Source organism: Danaus plexippus, chromosome 19 (genome assembly GCF_018135715.1).
Source record: "Danaus plexippus chromosome 19, MEX_DaPlex, whole genome shotgun sequence".
Classification (NCBI taxonomy): domain Eukaryota; kingdom Metazoa; phylum Arthropoda; class Insecta; order Lepidoptera; family Nymphalidae; genus Danaus; species Danaus plexippus.
The window spans coordinates 4978212-4997651 of NC_083549.1; the positions used below are offsets into that span (position 1 = coordinate 4978212).

At 32.3% G+C, this 19440-nt stretch overlaps 1 protein-coding gene across 1 annotated transcript; it reads left to right on the forward strand.

Annotated features, from left to right (window-relative positions):
• The first annotated feature begins 7687 nt into the window (after nt 1-7687).
• On the forward strand, nt 7688-9467 carry LOC116768051 (uncharacterized). Its single transcript, XM_032658668.2, has 6 exons — nt 7688-8161; nt 8230-8539; nt 8612-8708; nt 8793-8903; nt 8975-9148; nt 9221-9467. The coding sequence occupies exons 1-6, from the start codon at nt 7708-7710 to the stop codon at nt 9272-9274; spliced, it is 1200 nt and encodes a 399-aa protein (XP_032514559.2). The 5' UTR covers nt 7688-7707; the 3' UTR covers nt 9275-9467.
• The last annotated feature ends 9973 nt before the right edge of the window (nt 9468-19440 follow it).

Consider the following 19440-nt stretch of genomic DNA (forward strand, 5'->3'; position numbering starts at 1 on the left):
CTCATTTTTTTAAAATTAAGACTAGCCTTACAGTTATTTATTTGGTATTCTTTAATTTAAATAAAGGAATGCATTTTCTATGACTTTCATTATATGTATCACTTTGAAAATGATAAATTTTTAGAGACAAGAACATTTTAGATTGAAATCGCCGTTTATATTTTTCCATAAGGAGTAGATTTGGGTCTAGTAAACGATGCACAAAAAGTTTATACAAAAAAATATTTGTTATTCGATAGCAATTATTGTTTAAACAACTCCTCTTCAACAAAATCTTCCAGCAACTCTTCGCCAAAAGAAAGGTTTAAGGTTTAAGTATTTTTCCAAATCAGGAACACTTTGTAATAAGTCTTGTATGATATGATGATAATTCTACACTGACCCTTGTCATTGTAGAATTATGAATTCCTATTTTTTTTTATTATTGCAATAGAAATTTTATAGTTTATAATATTATACACAGTTTATCATAGAGGATAACAATTATAAATTTATGTCCTTAAAGTAGTATAGAGTATAGTAATAGCTTAAAGTGTATTTTATATCGTCTAAAAATAAATATTTTGTTTTTCAACATAATTTATTTTATATATTGAATGTTGGTGGGATTTTTGTAGTAGAATCTTTTTACTCCCTAGGGTTCCTTATCTAAACTTGAAGTGAAATGAAATCATTCAACCCACATACATCATATTCTTTAGCAAGAGCATCATTTATTCATGAAGCAGCCGGTTGTTAAGACACGATTCTTGATATTGAAATATTTTGTACTTTGCATGTGGCTTAGTAATCTAACCCAATAAGCTGTTGTAAGTTATCGAGATTCAAAATCATTCTTTTATACAGGCTTCTACGTGACCTGCGTTATTTATTTTGGTTTACAATATTGTAAAGACAAAACATTTCATGGCTGCGCAAATCATTTCAGATCTTCTTATATTAGTATATCACAAACGATAAATAATCTATCTTTTCACCATAAAAAATATATTTACTATATGCGTTAAAATATATTTACTAATGTCATAAATATTACGACATAAATGAATTTAGAATAAAAAATGTACAATGAACCGATGATTTCTGGAGTATTGCGGTGCAGCCATTATACTATTAAGTTGCCGTGGCTTGAATTGTTGAATTAGCAATTTAACAATTTATCTATCACACTGAGACTAATTATTATATTTTCTTATTAAATCATTATAAGGTCAATGCGTACAAAATAGAAAATTAAAGTCAGTAATGAAAATGCGATTTCATTATGTATCATGAAGAAGCATAAGAGTAAAATATGTAATAATAAATATTTTTGCAGTGTTTATATTTTGACTCTTTTAACCCTTTTAACCCCGACGCAAAAAGAGGGTTATAAATTTGACATCCCTGTGTCTGACTGTGTGTGTGTGCGTGTGTGCGTTTGCGTGTGTTCGGGCGTGTGCGTCTGTGTGTGTGCGTGTGTGTGTGTATGTGTCTGTAGCATCGTAGCTCTCAAACAGAATAACCGATTTTGATGCGCGTTTTTTCATTTGAAAGTCAGTTGGCTAGCGGTGGTTTTTGCTACGTTTTGTAAATATCGAAATATAGGTATAAAAGTATTAGCTGTTTTCCAAAAAAAATTCATGTGTTTCTAATTAATGCGTATGGTGTTTTATAAAATTTAGTTATTGAATTCTGCGATGAAAATAAAAATAACAGTAAAAAAAGAAATATATATATAAAATTTAAACACTAAAATAAAAGGAAAATTTTAAACTACTTTCGTGTCATAATTAACAATGTAAAATTTCAATAGAATATTTTTATGATTGTGATTTATTTAAATGTGAAAACATGTATTCCTACTTCAGAGCCACAACTTTTTTTTGTTTCCTTTATTTTAATTTAATTTTGTAGATAGGAAAAAAGTAATCAACTGCGTTGGGTCGACCCGCTATAGAGAGATTGGAAGTCATCGACGCAATATTGGGACGAACTCATATACTTTTATGGCGATGAAAGTTTTTATTCGCGGCACAAGAAAAGAGATTTGTAATCCCTTCAACCCAACCTTACGTATACGTATGTAAGTATATATCTAGGGTTTTGTTTTATTAAGCACTAAGGTTCATTTTAACATATTAAATGAAAATCTTATAATAACTGCAAGCCTTAATTATAACAGTTTTTTAAATATGATCCGGTTATTGTGTGTCAATATTTTAATTTTGACTTTTATTTATATTTTGACTGAATTATATATTCTTTTGATATTATGAGTTGGTGAAATTAAAATTTTTGTGTTGCTATTATGATTATTTTGTTATTGTATGATTATTATTGTAAGAGTAAAATTGTTTTTGTAAAATCTCCTAAATCTCACGATTTTATCAATATTATAAGACCCATCTCTAAAGTAATGTAAGTCCTATAATTTCGGTAATTATTTTACATAAATTATATTAAATATTGTTGTTTACACTCGTATTGTTATTAGAACAATTGAATTCAACAAAAGTAATAATGTACCTAAATTATTCATTAAAATTATAATGCCACTGTAATTCAGGCGTGATTTACGTTACAATTAGACACGTGACTGTTTACCTCTGTGGCCCTTAAATGACGCTTCTGGCGTTTAATTATCCGGCGATTCATGACGTGTTACTTAATTTACTGAGTATTGAGGCGTGACAATATTCTCTGTAATAAATTATTCACTTTGATTCACAAATAAGTATAATAAATAATTAACCCACGGGTATATAAAATAGACATAGTATATATAAAGACATCACACCAATAGCTGATCCCAATTTCTCTTCACAATTTACCTATATCTCCACAATCCACTGTCAAGAAATTTCAATTGAAAACTATGAACCAATCTAACTTTAGAATTACTTTTAATGGTTCCGTGAAATATTTTGACAGCGGAGTACTAAACAGTAATAAACGATTAATTTCGAGCTCTGCTTTCTGTTTGTATTGTTACCATAAAAATATATCTTTACTTTTATAAATTTTATTTATATAATTAATTACCATAAATTAATTATATAATCATAATTTGTTATATACATTTGTTCATAAATTTATCGAAGAGAAAAAAGTAGGATCGAGTATATTGCTATTTTTCTTATAAGGAAGGTTTAGAATGTAAAAGGTATGAAAATCAATATATATCAAATTCATATGTTTTTTTTAAACAGCAAAACTATAGCAAACTGCCTCGAGGTGTATGAAAAAATATTAATCCTCTACTTGGATTAATTAATATTGATTTTGTTTGCTGAAAACTTTATTTTTAAACCCTTTGTCCATTTGTAAATGCCTATGAGGTATACTTAGTAAGTTAGGAAGTAGTACAGAAAACAAAACCGTGGGGTGTTTGTTCTTAGCACTTATTGCATCGACTTAGTATTCTACTAACGTTGTTCACAACACAAATGCTGATTGTACTGAGACTAACTGTCGGCAAAGGAGGTAGTTATCAAAAGGAGAAATATATTATTTTAAATTGGGTCAACCTAAAATATGTTTAATAATCGAAAACATATATAATTATAAACAAACATAGAAAATTATAGGACAACAGCAATTGCCAAGTGTCATTAAAAATGTCACTATTTTAAAGAGTCGATTTTAAAAATTTATCATACTGTAAAGAAAAAAATATCAAATTTCAATTGAGGTCAAATTATTACGTGTTGTTCAGATAAAATCTTTTCAGTTAGAATCTTTATATTTACATAATTTTATGCAAAATCTGGTCAAAACACCTGTTTGCGTTTTGTGTATTTAATTCTTCATACTTTAATATTTTCCTGAAATATTCTACTGTAGTAGTGAAATACGGACAACTTATTGTTCAAGATCGTAATTTATTTTATCTGAACTCGGATCCCTTAGGCGGTGTTGCGAAGTTCATTCCTTCCTCCGCGACTACTTTGATGTTACTATTAAGCTTGAATGCCGTTCCTCCGCTTGGTCTGCTATACGGTGTAATACAATTTTAGTACAACTTTGACGCAGCTATGAAATTATGCGATTATCTTGTAGCATTTCAATAGTATTTTATATATATCTTTTTATTAGTATTATATTTAATTTATATTTATATTTTTTTATACTTTAAGGTACCATTAATGTTTACAAATGACCTTATTTTGTATTCTTTAGTAGAAATAAATAAGTGATAAATTTAATACCCCCTTCAAACTCCGTTAGGCCTTAAGGCTTCACCCTTTTGTAAGAATCCCTTTGTATATTGTTTCATTATAAAGCACTTAATTTTATCTTATTGTCATAATTAAGACTTGAACGGACAGAAAATATAATATCATATTTTTTAATAAACCTATTTAAATTTTTATAAAAATATTATTGTAATTACAATTAATTAACTTCTGTATTATAAATCAAACTGTTTTTAAACTTTCTTTGATCAATGTGAAAAACAAATCATGCACACTGCTGCTATGTTCTTTAAATATACTATAAATTAGACTTCAGTTTTTATCATTTGGTTAGGAAATACATAACAGATCCGCAAGGGTTCGGTTTGGCTCAATGAAATAGTCACTGCCAGTCCGTTGGATAACCATAATGTATTAGCAGCCCCTTTGCAAGAGGGTTCAGGGAGGTTTTCGTTGTTTAAAGAATAATCAGAAGCGATAAATAGATTCATCATTTTCCGAGAAAACGAATCGTATTTTGTAGCCAAATATATTAGTTTAAAAACACAGTGTTGTATTGAATGATGAATAAGAATCTATTTTAGCAGATGCAATTTAAAAGTGTCTCTAGAGTTTTAGATCACTAAAAATTCAACTCAAACAGTTTATAATGTAATACAATGTACATGGTGTAAAAGATGTATCTAGAGAGTACTGTAGTAGTTTACATTTTATCTTAGTCATAAAGCATTCATCTTTTTTTTGTCTTTCTTACAAACCAAAAGAGAAGAACCAAAGTAGTGAATAATTATAAAAATAGTACCAACAACCATGATGAATATGATGATGTATATATACCCAATGAACTCTTAAGTGTATAGCTGATAATATAATAAAATATAACTGATATGTTAGAATCTCGGTAGTAAAGATTACACAGCAAAGCATAATGACACTTAATTAAATAAACTATAAGTTATAAATAAATTTAGGATTAAATAAAGAACATCACGTCCGGTGTAGTTTTGATTGGTCAAAAACCATTATTATTCATGGATATCTAAATTTCCTATACTCCTCTCAATCAAATAGCTATCCTACGACAAAAAACTAAGTTATCACTACAGCAGACAAAACTATACAAAATTTTCTCAGTCATCTTCACTAGAAATAACCATTTCGACTTTTCAAATCTCTTTGGAAAAAAAAGCCAAATATTGAGGAGGAGTGGTGCATAATTATCTATCTCTTCTTGCACACATATATCCAGTTAGAAAGAAATAGGGATGATTGTTTCCTAGGTCATCGAAACCCCCTGATCGTAGTATACCTTATAAACAATGTCACATTTTACAAGACCTACATTCATCCAGTTATGTCCTACGCAAGAGTGTGTTTTGCCCATGCTCGTCTTTCAGGTGCTAACAAAACAGCAAGTGCTATAAAAAAATCATACATATATATAACCACAAGCTTCGCCTGGTCCGTCAGGAACATTGATTTTCATAAGGGCCGCCAATTTTCTATGATAGCAATTAGCTTCAAGACTTTAAAAAAAAATATGGCTACAATTTTACATCAAATCCAAACTCTAAAGACATCTCTTCTACCTTGGAGACTAAATAACGACTGACAATAGAGGCATGAGTTCCATTCAAACTTAAGAAAATGATCACACTTTACCTTAGCCAGCTGAAACCTTCGCTTCAATGACTTCCTAACTCGAGTTCCTGCCTCGTAGAGTATTAAGTTGGGAGGTACGGGTGTACTTCCGAAGGCCCGTACTATAAGTGTAAGCCCCTTTCGAACTAGTCGCCCTCCCCGCTAATGCTGCCAAAGTTAAAAGGTCTAACAGCAACAATAAAATAAACAATTTACTTATAAGTAAGCCAGTCAATGTAGAGGTCTGTATACTTTTGTTTCTTTTTTTAAAGTTTTGAGTTCGTAAAAATACAATTACTTGTTCATGGCCCGTGATAATGCTCTAATATATATTGAATAGAAAGAGAATGTTTCATGTAAAGAAAATACACAAAAACATAAATAAACTATGTTGTACAATAAAAACTGCTTTTGTTTAACACATTTTTAGGCTGCTAGCTGGAAATAATAGTTTAAAAATACCATTAAAACTAAGTCTTATAATTGGGTCTTATATGTCAATATAAGCCCCAATACTGATGTGATAAAAAATATCTAATATAGTAAAACGAAAATATCTACAATATTAAAAAAAAAAATTGCATGGAAAAAAGAATTCGTGACTTTAACATCTCAAAACAGGACCATGGGTACAAAATGAGGTCAATCGTTTCTCAATAGGTGGTTCTTTAATTTTAGCCAAGCCATATAAACTCCATATGTGTAGTCAAAAGTTAGTTAGTTATAACTAAAATTTAAACAAAAGATTGTTTAAACTCAGTAGTTACAATTTAAAATTTCACACAAGTGTCCATTGAGAGTACAATTAATTAATTGTAAAGCTACTGAAAAAACTAAAAGACAAATTAACTACAAGTAAACAATTTCTTATCTAAGTAACTGTACTTAATATTTTTATTGTGTTTTATTTTAGACTAAGTTTCTTTTTTACCTTTAAAAATATTTTACATAGACCTTAAGAATTTGGTGTATTAACATCTTGGCAAGGAAAATACGTGTGTATATAATAAGTAATTAACATATGTAATATTAAAGAAGTAAAGTTAATAATAAATAAATTATAAAACTTCTTGAAACTCCTTCAGCTGTAATTTGAAATAAGAAGTGATACCGCATCTAAAAATGATCCGGTTAAAAATGTTTGACAATCTATATGTGAATTTTTGTGAGAAATAAAAGTTATGACTATTAGTTTCACTTCAACTCAGATATAAAAATATTTTTGAACTAAAACTCCACAATGTTTTAAAATAATTAACTGACATTTATAAATTGAAGTCCTTTGAAAATTAAATCGTAAATAATTAATGATATCGTTGCCGTAATAGTGAGAAATACACACAAAACTTTGGTCTTTTGTGGAGGTAGAAGTAATTTAACTTGATAAAGGTACTATTTGCTAAACTAGTGTGCTTCACTGAACCATTTAACGTTAATAAAACATTCAGTTATTCACATTATGTACTTTCACAGTTCTAATATAATTAAAGGCCTAAAGAAGACATTTGAAAAAGTTCTATTTAGGAACCGACATAAAAAGGAAAACCCATATAATATTATTAATATAATATTATTTCTATAATTAAAAAAAAAAAAATTCAGAATCTTACTTAAAGGTACAAAATTCTTGTGTCTAATACACAACATAGCATATAAACTATTAATTTTTATAACAAAAGTTTGCTTATCAAATAAATCATACCAGTCAAGTTACTACAAGTGAAAAAACAAGACAAAGTAAAGAAGAAGAACCCAATAATTTTTTTATAACTTTACTTACATATTTAAAAGTTTCGAGTTATGTCATTATTACTTACCTCTAACTAGAAGTGGACATAAGACACATTTTATTCGACGATATTCGAACGGTCACTTGAAGCTTGTTGTCATGAAAAATTATAATATCCTACAGAAGCTGTGTAAAAGAATATTCTATGTAGGTTTTGGTAATTTATGGTTTGAAAATGGAGTTTTAGGAGATGAAAACAGTATTCCATATAGAATATACTTTTATATTTCATTCTCATTGTACGGATTCTTGACTTTATTAGAAGTAATGGCCGCACTTTTTGCTGATTTCCCGGAAGACGAGAAAAGAGATTCGGTGACTTTTTCAGTTGCCCATACTATTGTAATGATAAAGATGTTCTCCATTATAGTAAACAAAAAAAACATTAAAAAATTGATAAGTGATATAATTGCGGTATGTGAGACACACGAAGAAGAGTCTTTGATGAATGAAAAATATAAAGTCATGAAAATAAATGTCATCGCTTACTTCTTCACTTGTTATTCTTCGGCTGCTTGTTTTGTGTTTGAAGGCTTGAGAAAAATGTATGAAGGTAAGACAAACAATAATTTAGTAGTGAAGATTAAGCGTCGTGTGTTTTATGATCGTTTTCATTCATAGGTAACCATTTTGTTACTGTGGTAACATACTATCCTGCGTTTGAAGACAACTCTGCAATGGCTACAGCTACAAGATTTATAACAACAATTATTTTATTCATCATGTTAATGGCCATGATCATATCAGTTGATGGCTTTACTATGGTTATTTTGATAATGTTCAAATATAAATTAATAACCCTTAGGAATTACTTCGATAAATTAAGGAAAGACACCGAGATACTTCATCAAAGCAGTGACCCTCAATTAGCTGTTAACCATCTTGTAAATGGACTTATCAAGGGTATTATTATGCACAAAGAATTATTAAGGTTATAGGTTATTAAGTTATATAATTTAGAGTACTTAGATAATGTTGATTTATTAGTTATTTTACATTTCAGAATATTAAAAGAGATAGATAAAGCATTCGGAACTGTGGTGGCCTTGCAACTATGTCAGAGCTCAGGAGGTGCTGTTTCCCTTTTGCTTGGAATAGCTGTAAGATTTTTTTTTAATTTTATAACAGCACCTAGACAAAATTTCTTTTATTTAAGAAAAATTGTTAAGAACTTTAATTTTCAGCTTTCAGATCAACTGACTCTTGTTGCAATTATGAAAATCATCTTTTTCGTAGTTGCATTATTTTTCCTTTTAGGCCTTTTTCTTTGCAACGCTGGAGAAATAACGTATCAGGTGACTATTTTTGATTGTATTTGATGTTTCAATAAATTCATCAAATAATTATAAAATTATGATATCTTCAGGCATCCTTACTCTCGGAATCTATCTTCTACTGTGGTTGGCATACATGCTCCTTGGAAAATTCACGTGGACGGAATATTCGTCGTATCGTATTGCATGCATGTATTCAGGCACAGCGACCGCTTGTTATGAAAGCCTTTAAAATGATCGAACTCACATACGGAACATTCCTCTGGGTATTATTTTGCAGTCTAATTTTTTGTCTTAATTGAAAAGTCTGTGTGTTATTAAATTAATATTTCTTACAGGTGCTGAGGGGGACGTATTCTGTTTTTGCTTTGTTTTATGCACAAAATAAATAATAGTATATATTTTGGAATTAAATTGTTGCTTTTTAAATCCTTAGGTTAGTAATTTATGTGCACCTGTAACTGTTATACTCTACAACATTGAGACTGTGTTTGTTTATTTAATGCTTTAAAATAGCAATTTAGAAATATAAAGACTCTGTGAAAAAGAAAAATATCTTATCTCTATACTTAACAAAATTTGCTTGACCCCTGTTTACTCTATGCAAATATTAAATATTTCATATAAAATAATATTACTCCATATAAAATAATCAATAATTATTTACCTCAAAGGCAATGAATGCCGTCAAGGTTATAGTTTTTCATATAGAATATTGTAATATTTATACAATTTTGATATGAAATTGCGATAAATTCTTAATATCTGTCAAGGGGTAACCCACCTTAAAAAATTTTGAGGTCAATTAAAAAGTATTTGTGTAAAAATGTTTTAATGTGTAAAGAAAATTATCTACAAAAATAAATAAAATTGGGGTGCCTTTTTGGACTATAAAATAATTGCTTTTTTGCCAAATTTATATGCAATATGGATGGATGCAAGGCCGTTATATCAAAATAACATGTTTTTAAATTTGTGTCCATATGGATATATAGGCATATGCCTATTGCTTCCGGAAAATTATTAAAACTGCTGACCTAATAAGACCAAATTGGGGCAAATTTTTTCTTATAAATTAAAAAAATATTAATATAAATAAATTAATTACTATTCCGCGCAGCCGAGATCAAGGTTATAGTTATTACAAAAAGATTAAAGTTGCAAAATAAACTAGATATGAAAAATATTTAAGGAATTTGTAATTTTTTGATTTAGCGTGTTCAAATAAAAACCGTTTTCTTAAAAAGATTTTTCTTTTTAATTATTTTTATTTATTTACCGCTGGATTCCTATATTCTTTTGATTTTCATTTGACACGCTTTGATTCGAAAGTTTTTCATTTGATACCCATTTTATAGAAGTGTATTTGTGCTTTAATAAAATATATAAATTAGAGTCGGATATTGTAAATTTTGTAGACCTTCTGACTGTTTGACTATTCCTACGTCAAAGGTTGTGATTTCAAAAAAAAATAAAAACTTTTAAATTATAATTTACAAATTTATTGAGTGTTTTAAATTAAAAGCATGAATATAATTTTCTCCTTTCCTGAAAGCACATAATTTTCTACTGTCTAAAATGTAGACCATAAAAAGTGGAAAGTTAACATTATCCGCTTTTTGTAACCATTGTATAAGTGCAAATAGACTTTGTTTAATTTAAAATTAGGTCCATACTCCCTTTACAAGCAGCAACTTGTGAAGGCAAACACGGTGGAGTCGTTTCCATTCGTTTAAATTTATATATTAATATCATAGTATTAAATCTACAACTTTTTAATATATGTATCTGTTAAAACATTGTGCAGTTACTAAATTCATCTTTTATTGTAAGGTAAAAAAATAAATATTAGCTTAATTAAAAAACCACACAAATATTTTCTCTGTTGCAATATATTTTTAAAACTTTACTCAGTAGAAAGTGTGATCACAATGTTTTTTTTTTAGACTACGACATTGATTCTATACTCAGAATACAAACTTAAGAAAATAAATTAAAGCTGTACTTTTTAAGTCACTAGTTATGAAAAACTAATCACATAACATTGCCAGATGTTAGTTACTATCTCGCCGTTTGTCGTATCTTTATTCTAGAGCTGAAATAATTGTGTACATTGCAATCTGCTATATATCTGTAAATTATTGACTACTTCTGCACTGACGTAAATTCGAGAGAAGTATTTTAACCTAGTTGGTATAGTGTAAGCAAATACGAACAAAGCATTCAGCTCTTTGAGATAGGAATCCAAATACCGATATAGGAAATTAGTCATGCCTTTCAGATGCTATAGTTAGCTATGTACCCACAGGTCCTTTATCTGTGAAATCTTTGATGCGTGAGAAATTCCTAACAGTTCATTTGTTACTGTGAATTGAATTGTTGCAGGTTCAAAGATGACTAGATTAGAGTATTCTCAAGGTATATAGACATATTTTAAGAGACACCATTACTACAAATATGATAGTTGATAAGTTTGGATGGAAGTATGACCTTTCTTATTGTCTCACACAAAAACAACTCGAAATATTTAAATCACTTTAATAAGAAGACTTCAATAAAAATAAGAACAACATACAAAACACTCATTCTTAAAATAGGAACGATTAATATGCAACACTGCTCTCAGGGTATAATCTATATTAAATACAAATTCAATATTACACACATCGAGACGAATTAATTTGATACAACTTTGTGCTGATAATAGTTTTTTGTTGTCTATTTCATATTTTAATATTCTTTAATGAATTTCAGTGCTTTTATGACAATCATTTAAAATTTTATTTAATACTAAATGTTGCTTGTAACTTTGTCAGCGTGGAATAAAGTTTAGTATGCATTGGGTAATTTTTAATATAAAAGGAAATTATATGTTTATTTTCAAACTGTTATCAAATTTCTTCCGGATGTAAAACTTTTTTCTCTTGAGAGCCTTTTAGAAATAATTAAAATGAAATTATTGATTACTTGCCAAAGTTCTCCTTTGTTGATTTAACTATTCATCGAAATATAAAATTATTTCAAATAAAAATTCTTAGTTATTGACCGTGTTAGTAATAATATTAATGAAATTTGATAACACACGAACCGCCGTGTTTATAACGGACCATCTTGTGTCCTAAATACATTCTTAAAGAAGATTAAATAAATTATTTCTATATGTCTTACTGACTCTCTTACTGACTGACAGTATCCAGAGGGTGTCCTACTAGGTATTTTTCCGATATTTAGCCTTGGGCATACGGGTACCCACCCCGGAACATCGAGCCACCACTTTCATACCTTTATCCTCAGTCCATGAAGGTGGTGTCCTGTACCTCCCCCCATTCCCCTTCCTAACCTCTTTCCCCCCTTGTCTATCTTTTCCTTTCCTGGTATTACCCGTAAAACGGGGTTTTGGAGGTCAGACGGCAGTCGCTCCATTAAAACCACTCCTCGCCACTCACATGGTTGACGACATTAATGGACTGGGTACGGCTAGGGCGTCGTCGATAAACGACGCGCAGGCACATCGCCCTACACCTGCGATAAGTGGGCAAGGGCCGTGTCAAGTACGGGCACGGCTAAAGACGTCAGTAGCCCAACGGAAACTCCGCTTTGCAACGTGGAATATTGGCTCTCTAACCGGACGATGCAGAGAACTCGCAGATGTACTCATGAGACGTCGGGTCCAGAGTGCGTTCCTCCAAGAAACTCGCTGGAAGGGCAATAAGTCTCGGAACATAGGACAGGGTTACCGGCTGATATACAATGGGTCGCCTTCAGGTAAAGCTGGTGTAGCGGTAATGCTATCTGAAGAGCTTGGAATGGTCTTCTTGAAGTGGATCGTCGCTGCGACCGCCTGATGCGGATGCGGGTACTGATCGAGGGAGTGATTACTAACTTGACAGACAGACAAGACAAACTAGAGAACATAGCAACGAAACGTGCCAGTAAAAGGGTGATGCCAGAGCCCGCAGTGATAGGTTATCACCGTTATATGATACACTTGAAACTACGGAGGGGCAGAAGCTCATTTAAAAATTGGCACGAGCTCGAGATAAGGCGACGCAAGATTCCCAGGGCACGCTGCTGTGTAATCATGCCTCTATGAAGGAGAGATGGAGATGCTACTTTAAGGAGTTGCTAAATACTCAGCACCCGTGCAGTCTTCCTACCGAACCACCTCCTAATCTTGGACTTACTGCCCCGATAACACCTGACGAAACTCGGAACTGTCTTCAACGCATGAAGAATCGGAAAGCGGTGGGACCTGACGATATTCCGATCCAAGCGTGGAAATGATTGGGCTCTCTTGGTGTGCTCATACTGACGGACCATTTTAACCGCGTCTTGAACACTGGTACAATGACACTTCAGTGGCGTTATAGTTACATTACCCCTATATACAAAGGCAGGGGCAGTGTTCAAGATTGTGGTAGTTATAGGGGCGTTAAGATCATGAGTCACACCATGAAGCTCTTTGAGCGCATGATCGACCTTAGGCTCCGCTGAGAGTGTACTGTCTCAGAATGTTAATATGGATTTCAGCCAGAATCGGGCACATTGGACGCCATTTTTGCCATCAGAACTCTGGTGGAGGCATACAGGGAAAAAAGGAGAGTTCTGCATGTCGCATTTCTAGATCTGCAGAAGGCCTTTGACTGCGTGCCTCCACAATGTATCTGGTGGGCATTGCGATTCAAAGGAATCCCTGAGGCCTATATTGACATCATCAGAGACATGTACCGCGATTCCGTTTCAATGGTTAGGACTGCTGTTGGCGATACAAAACCCTTTCTGATCTCAGTAGGGGTTCACCAAGGCTCGGCTCTTAGCCCCTTTTTGTTCAATGTAATGCTGGATACTGTCTCGGCTAACATTCAAGACCAGAATCCATGGCTGATGATGTATGCCGATGTCATAGCACTCATTGATGAGAGCAGGTTGACGCTGGAGCGAAGAGTGAACCTCTGTAAGGATACGCTTAAGAACGGTGGTCTTAAACTAAATGTGACGAAGACCGAGTACATGGCTTGCGGAAGCCCGGACTCTTGCACTATCCATATAGGTCCTGAACCAGCCGTTAAGTCGGAAAAGTTCAGGTACCTTGGATCTATTCCGCATGAGTCCGGAGGCATCGATCATGATGTCCAAGCCCGGATCAGCGCTGCTTGGGCGAAATGGCGTGAGGTCACAGGTGTTGTCTGCGAGCGCAGAATACCGCCCAAGCTCAAAGAACTAATATACAAGAGCATAATCCGACCGGTTCTCTTATATGGCAGCGAATGTTGGCCAGCACTGTCCAGGCACACCCAGGAGCTTCACGTCACGGAGATGAAGATGCTAAGGTGGATGTGTGACGTTACGCGGGCTGACCGCATAAGTAACACATTTATCCAAGGTAGTATTGGAGTCCGTGACGTAGCGGATAAGCTTCAAGAGAGTCGCCTGAGATGGTATGGCCACGTTGCATGCCGGCCTGAGAACTACGTCGGAAAAATTTGCCTTGATATGTCGGTCCCTGGAGCAAGACCCCCAGGACGCCCAAGAAAGCGATGGCTGGACACCGTGAAGCAGGATATGAGAGCCAATGGACTTACCACCGAGGATGCCAAAGACCGTGCAAAGTGGAGGAGTTTGAGCAGCAAGGCAGACCCTGGCTAATGCTGGGATAAATTGCCAGGAAGAAGAAGAAGAGGAGTCTTACTGACTATTTGCTCTCATTTTTAAATATTTTTGAAAAGAGTGATGTCAGCAAAACTGACGACACCAATGACTTTATTCTTAAATATCGTCAGAATCTCAGACTCTTGAAAGTAACCCTGTAGACGATTTGACAAACACCTTACTTCGAAGAGATCCGATCCCTGCAACGACACGAGCGAGACCCCTTGTAATCTGTACTCTCGCCTCTATCTATACCAACGCAGGTGGTTATGCGGGTGACACCTGATAATCTCAACTACCCTTAATTATTTATTATTCAAATAAAAGGAATTGCGCCGATACGGCCATTCTGACACTCGACCGTCCTCGGGCGATTCTCGAAAACAATGAACTGCAGTTGTACCTATTCCGTTCGGCATCCTGACGGATGACTAATTACAATCATTACAATGCGCTATGATACTTGAGAGCGTCTCATAACAATCAAGCCGGATGACACCGCCTTGTCACTAAACGGCATGTAGGGTAACTGTTCACAATTGGTACTATTGGACAGGTCAATACTTTGGTGGATCTGACCCGGACGACAATATTCGTCTTACCACAATCTGCAAAGCGTCCAGAACAAGTCAGCCAACTTAATGGGCTCTGGGGCATTTTTTTTGTCTGACTATTTAGCTGGAGATTCTTACAGGTCGTTTTCACTGACCTACGACTACGGATCATCCCGTTCTATTTGAATTTCAGTTTCGTGCAATATTTCCCAAGTCTCAGGATCTGAGCGTACACTGAGAGTGTCCGAGCCTGCTAAGAGCGTCCTCGAATCGGCGTTGATTGGGCTACGAGAACACGAGATAAAAGCATTTGCATGCTATTCAGCAAATTTTCTGCATCCGATTTTGGTGTTTCTTGCTCAATTCTAGCCCTATTCGATACCACTTCCGATGTTGGAGTTACGTCAGCTTAACAGAAATCACCGATGACTTTATTCTGGAATCTCGTCAGGATCTCAAACAAACTACCCTAAATTATTGACTATTCAAATAAAAGCAATTGCGCCGATATATTCATTATAAATCATGAGGTAATCGAATAGGTCTACAAACATTTCCACTTAATTTACATTATTACAAAATATTTCAGTAATTATGCCAAAACCATATAACTTCTTTTATGTCAATCTAAAAGTGGAGTATTTTGAATTTACTGGTTATATTGTTGAGGAATAAGGAATAAGTTATTTTTGAAAAATCTGTTAATTTATTCACTTGTAATATTTTAAATATCAAGCAGCCTTTGTTATATTTTATACTGTATTTCTTAAAAATAATTCAATACACTTTACAGAACCAAATTATTATTTTTAAAACCAGCTGACCATGACTGGTTTCTGTATATTACAAAATCTGTATCTGTATATATTGTATCTCTAAACTTACATTGTTTTTTTTTAAGATTATCATTAAAGACTTTTCAGTGCCAGAAATACTTAAATTTTATACTCTAATAAATTTTCACGCATCCAGTTTCGAATTCTTTAAATTCAAAAGTGTCAATTTGAATGGAATATTTTATTTTATTAGTAATTAGTTCATATGACGTTATTTTAAATAATTTAAGTAATGATATTAAAACTACCTTTAAGTTAAGTTTTTAGGTCTTTTTATTGCTAATAAATTCATGAAGTGAAGATAAAAAAATCTTTGCTCAATTTAAAAAACTATTAAAAAGTTATTATAAAATATTAAATTCTTTAATACTAAAAAACCTTTATAACATACATTCATAAGGAAAACCAAATACTGTAATAACATTATAATTATAATAAATAAATGCATATGGAATACGTTAAAAAAAAAATTAAAATTATTGATATGTTTCAAAATAAGTATAGATTTTATTTTATTGGGTAACTAACTAAACTTGTGGAATTGAATTCTTGATTCTTTATTGAAAAATTTACTTTGAAATAGTTTTGAGAATAATGTATCCATTTAAGTATTATGGAAAATCAAATTATGTTATGTTAAATGAAATCCTATTACAGGCAGGATGAAGAAATAGATTCTATCCAAAAAGTAAACAAAAAAGCAGACCACTAAAGTTCTAAATTTTTATTGGATAATAAAATGCAAAAACTTTATTGAGACTGTTGATTACAAACATACTTTAAAAGTGTGTTAAATGTTCTAGTTAAAAACATGAATTAATGTAACGAATAAAAAGCAGAGCGAATTAGACTCATTTTATTAGAATGGTTTTAATAAGCATTCTGCAGCATGTTGATATTTATATTATTGTTTTAATTAACAATTTCTTTACTTATTCATAAAATACTCTAAATACACGAAAAATGTGTTACAAGTGACGCCGTCCGTGCCGTATGGCATAATATACTATAATCCTTAGAATTATTTTTATGAGTAATCTAAAATAATAATAAATTAATGTGCCTGTATCAAATTGTGGGATCCAAATTTAAGTTGTATGGTAAAATATAAATAGCTATTAATTATATTGAAACCAATATTTGTGAAGATCTTCGTTTTAATTGTTATTTTGTGATGGCAACATTTGGGTATCAAATTGTATTTGAAAGATATAAATATTGGGTTCAGCCATTTTGTACGGTATAATTAGAATAAATGCAGCACGTTAAGAATTAACATTGAAATTGTACCTCGAATATGTGCTAACTTTGTCATGAAGACTGGAAATATGGTCAGAGACATGTGATTTTTTTTTGATAGCCTTAGTTGTTACATAATTGACAGCCATCTTCTATTTTGAAATAAGAATGTTATTTTAATTTCAATAGACTTTCGAAAACATCTTTGTATATACCAGTTTTTATGAACAATGATCTATGGTCCTTAAATGGACGTAATAGCTTTGTTTTTCTTCTGCATATTGACATATAGCTAACTTCGATGCGCCTCTATTTTAATGTGTGAGATATCTTCTCATCGTTTCTCCAACAACAGCTATATTTACAATCTCGTTGTAAAGGAATGACCCTCTTAATTTGTCTCAAGAATTAGTTTTTTTTTATTTGTGGTTTATTTCTTAATTTTTGGTATATTCTCTTCACTTATGTTTTCAGTCGTTTACATAAAACATGTTTTCAGAAGTTTGTGATTTTATTTAGATGGGTTATTTTGATGACATTAAGGCCGAGGCAAGTTGTTGATGATAATAACACCCTTTTATTGCTGCATCTAAGATAATTAGTCAGCAATGAAAAGGTCTTAGTTGGGTCCTGCAAAACTAGGATTACATAGTCTACGGTAGCGAAGTGGCGAATGGTGGAGGTGTGATTTAGTATTGATATACCCTTCTGTACGTGAGTGATTTCTATGACCACTATTTGTCAAAGTATTATCAGGATAAATATATCAAGAAAGGCTTAATAATTATTTTCCTAAGTCTTTGCTTATTTTTATTTTAGTACTATTAAGACGAAGATGATTAAGAAAGGCATATGCTTAATTTTTTAGGTAAATAGTGTGAAGGTGTCATCTACATTCCTTTTGTATAAGAAAAATTTTACTGATGCAGAACAATATTCCGGCTCCTTAAAAATATACATATGTTTATATTTTGGCTGCAAAGTGGGAAATCCGTATAACTGTTGCAACACCAACAATCTTTGTAGAATTTAAACTTCCACATTGAGTAGCCTCAAGTTAGGCAATGTTTAAATAACTCTGCATATTCTATAACCTTTGGATGATCTTTTAACTTTCTTTTCATAATCTCAATACAGTCAACTACAAGTAAACAAGTAAACAACGAGTGTACTTCAAAATTGACCATGAGGTCTTTGCTTACCAAATTTAGGTGTTTCCGCATCATGTGATAATCCGCCACAAATGATTTGATATTTTCCCGGAGCGTTGAGAGTATTGTTGTAATAAGTTTGGCCAGTCTGCAATTTGCAATATGTCAGGTGGATTAATCTGCCTTGCAATAGGGCTTAAATCACATCCTCTTTTTGGATATTAGATAACCGATACATTCCAGTTGGTTTTGCATCATATACGAGTACACTCCTAGATTATATTTGCATTTTTAATTTTTGCCACATTAAATATGGTGAATGTTATAATAAATGGAAAACTATTTAATCTTATCTGTATGAATTAGGAAACGCAACATACATAAGGATATATGTATATACTAAATGAAGAGTGTTATCGTTTAACGACTGTCTCGAATGTGTTTAGCCGCGATATTTTATGAAGGCTAAGGCGATGAAGTATCGCTACGGCTGCTTTAATCGTCAATTTGAGACGTAAAAATCCCGTTGAATGCGGAAGTTCAAGATGCACACAATAAAATTGGAAACTTTGGAAAGAATTAGACTCACATAACTTATGTGGGACTTGCTCAGCGACGATGAATTTCCGCTTGATTCCAAAGTAAGTTTCTGTTTCTTCTACAAAATGGCTTAGGGAGGTTCACCAAGTAACCCTACAAACTAAAGGTATTCTAAAAAATCGAATATAAATTTTAATTATCAACAAAAGCAGCTTCGGATCTGTTGACAATGGCGTAGGGAGTTCAAGTTGCTTTGCCAATTAAGTTACCGCATCTTGATTGGATTCGATGAATTAAATATTCAATATTTTTAACCAAACAAATGGTTTAGAGAGACGAAACCAGGGAGAGGAGCTTCAAGAGTGCCTGGGACTTGCGACCCAGGTGCAGGTTTAAGGGGCCCCTATCTAACGCGCGTTAAACGCTCACCTCCACTGTCCAAGCTTCTCTCTGTACCTAACCAAATTTCAAACGAACCTGCTAAGGCTGCCTTCGACGCACGTTCCAAGAATGAACTGATGTTAGTTCTTGGCAGGCCTAAGTCTTTTAGCAGGTTGAAAAGAGATTTGGCTGTTATACCTCTCGCTCC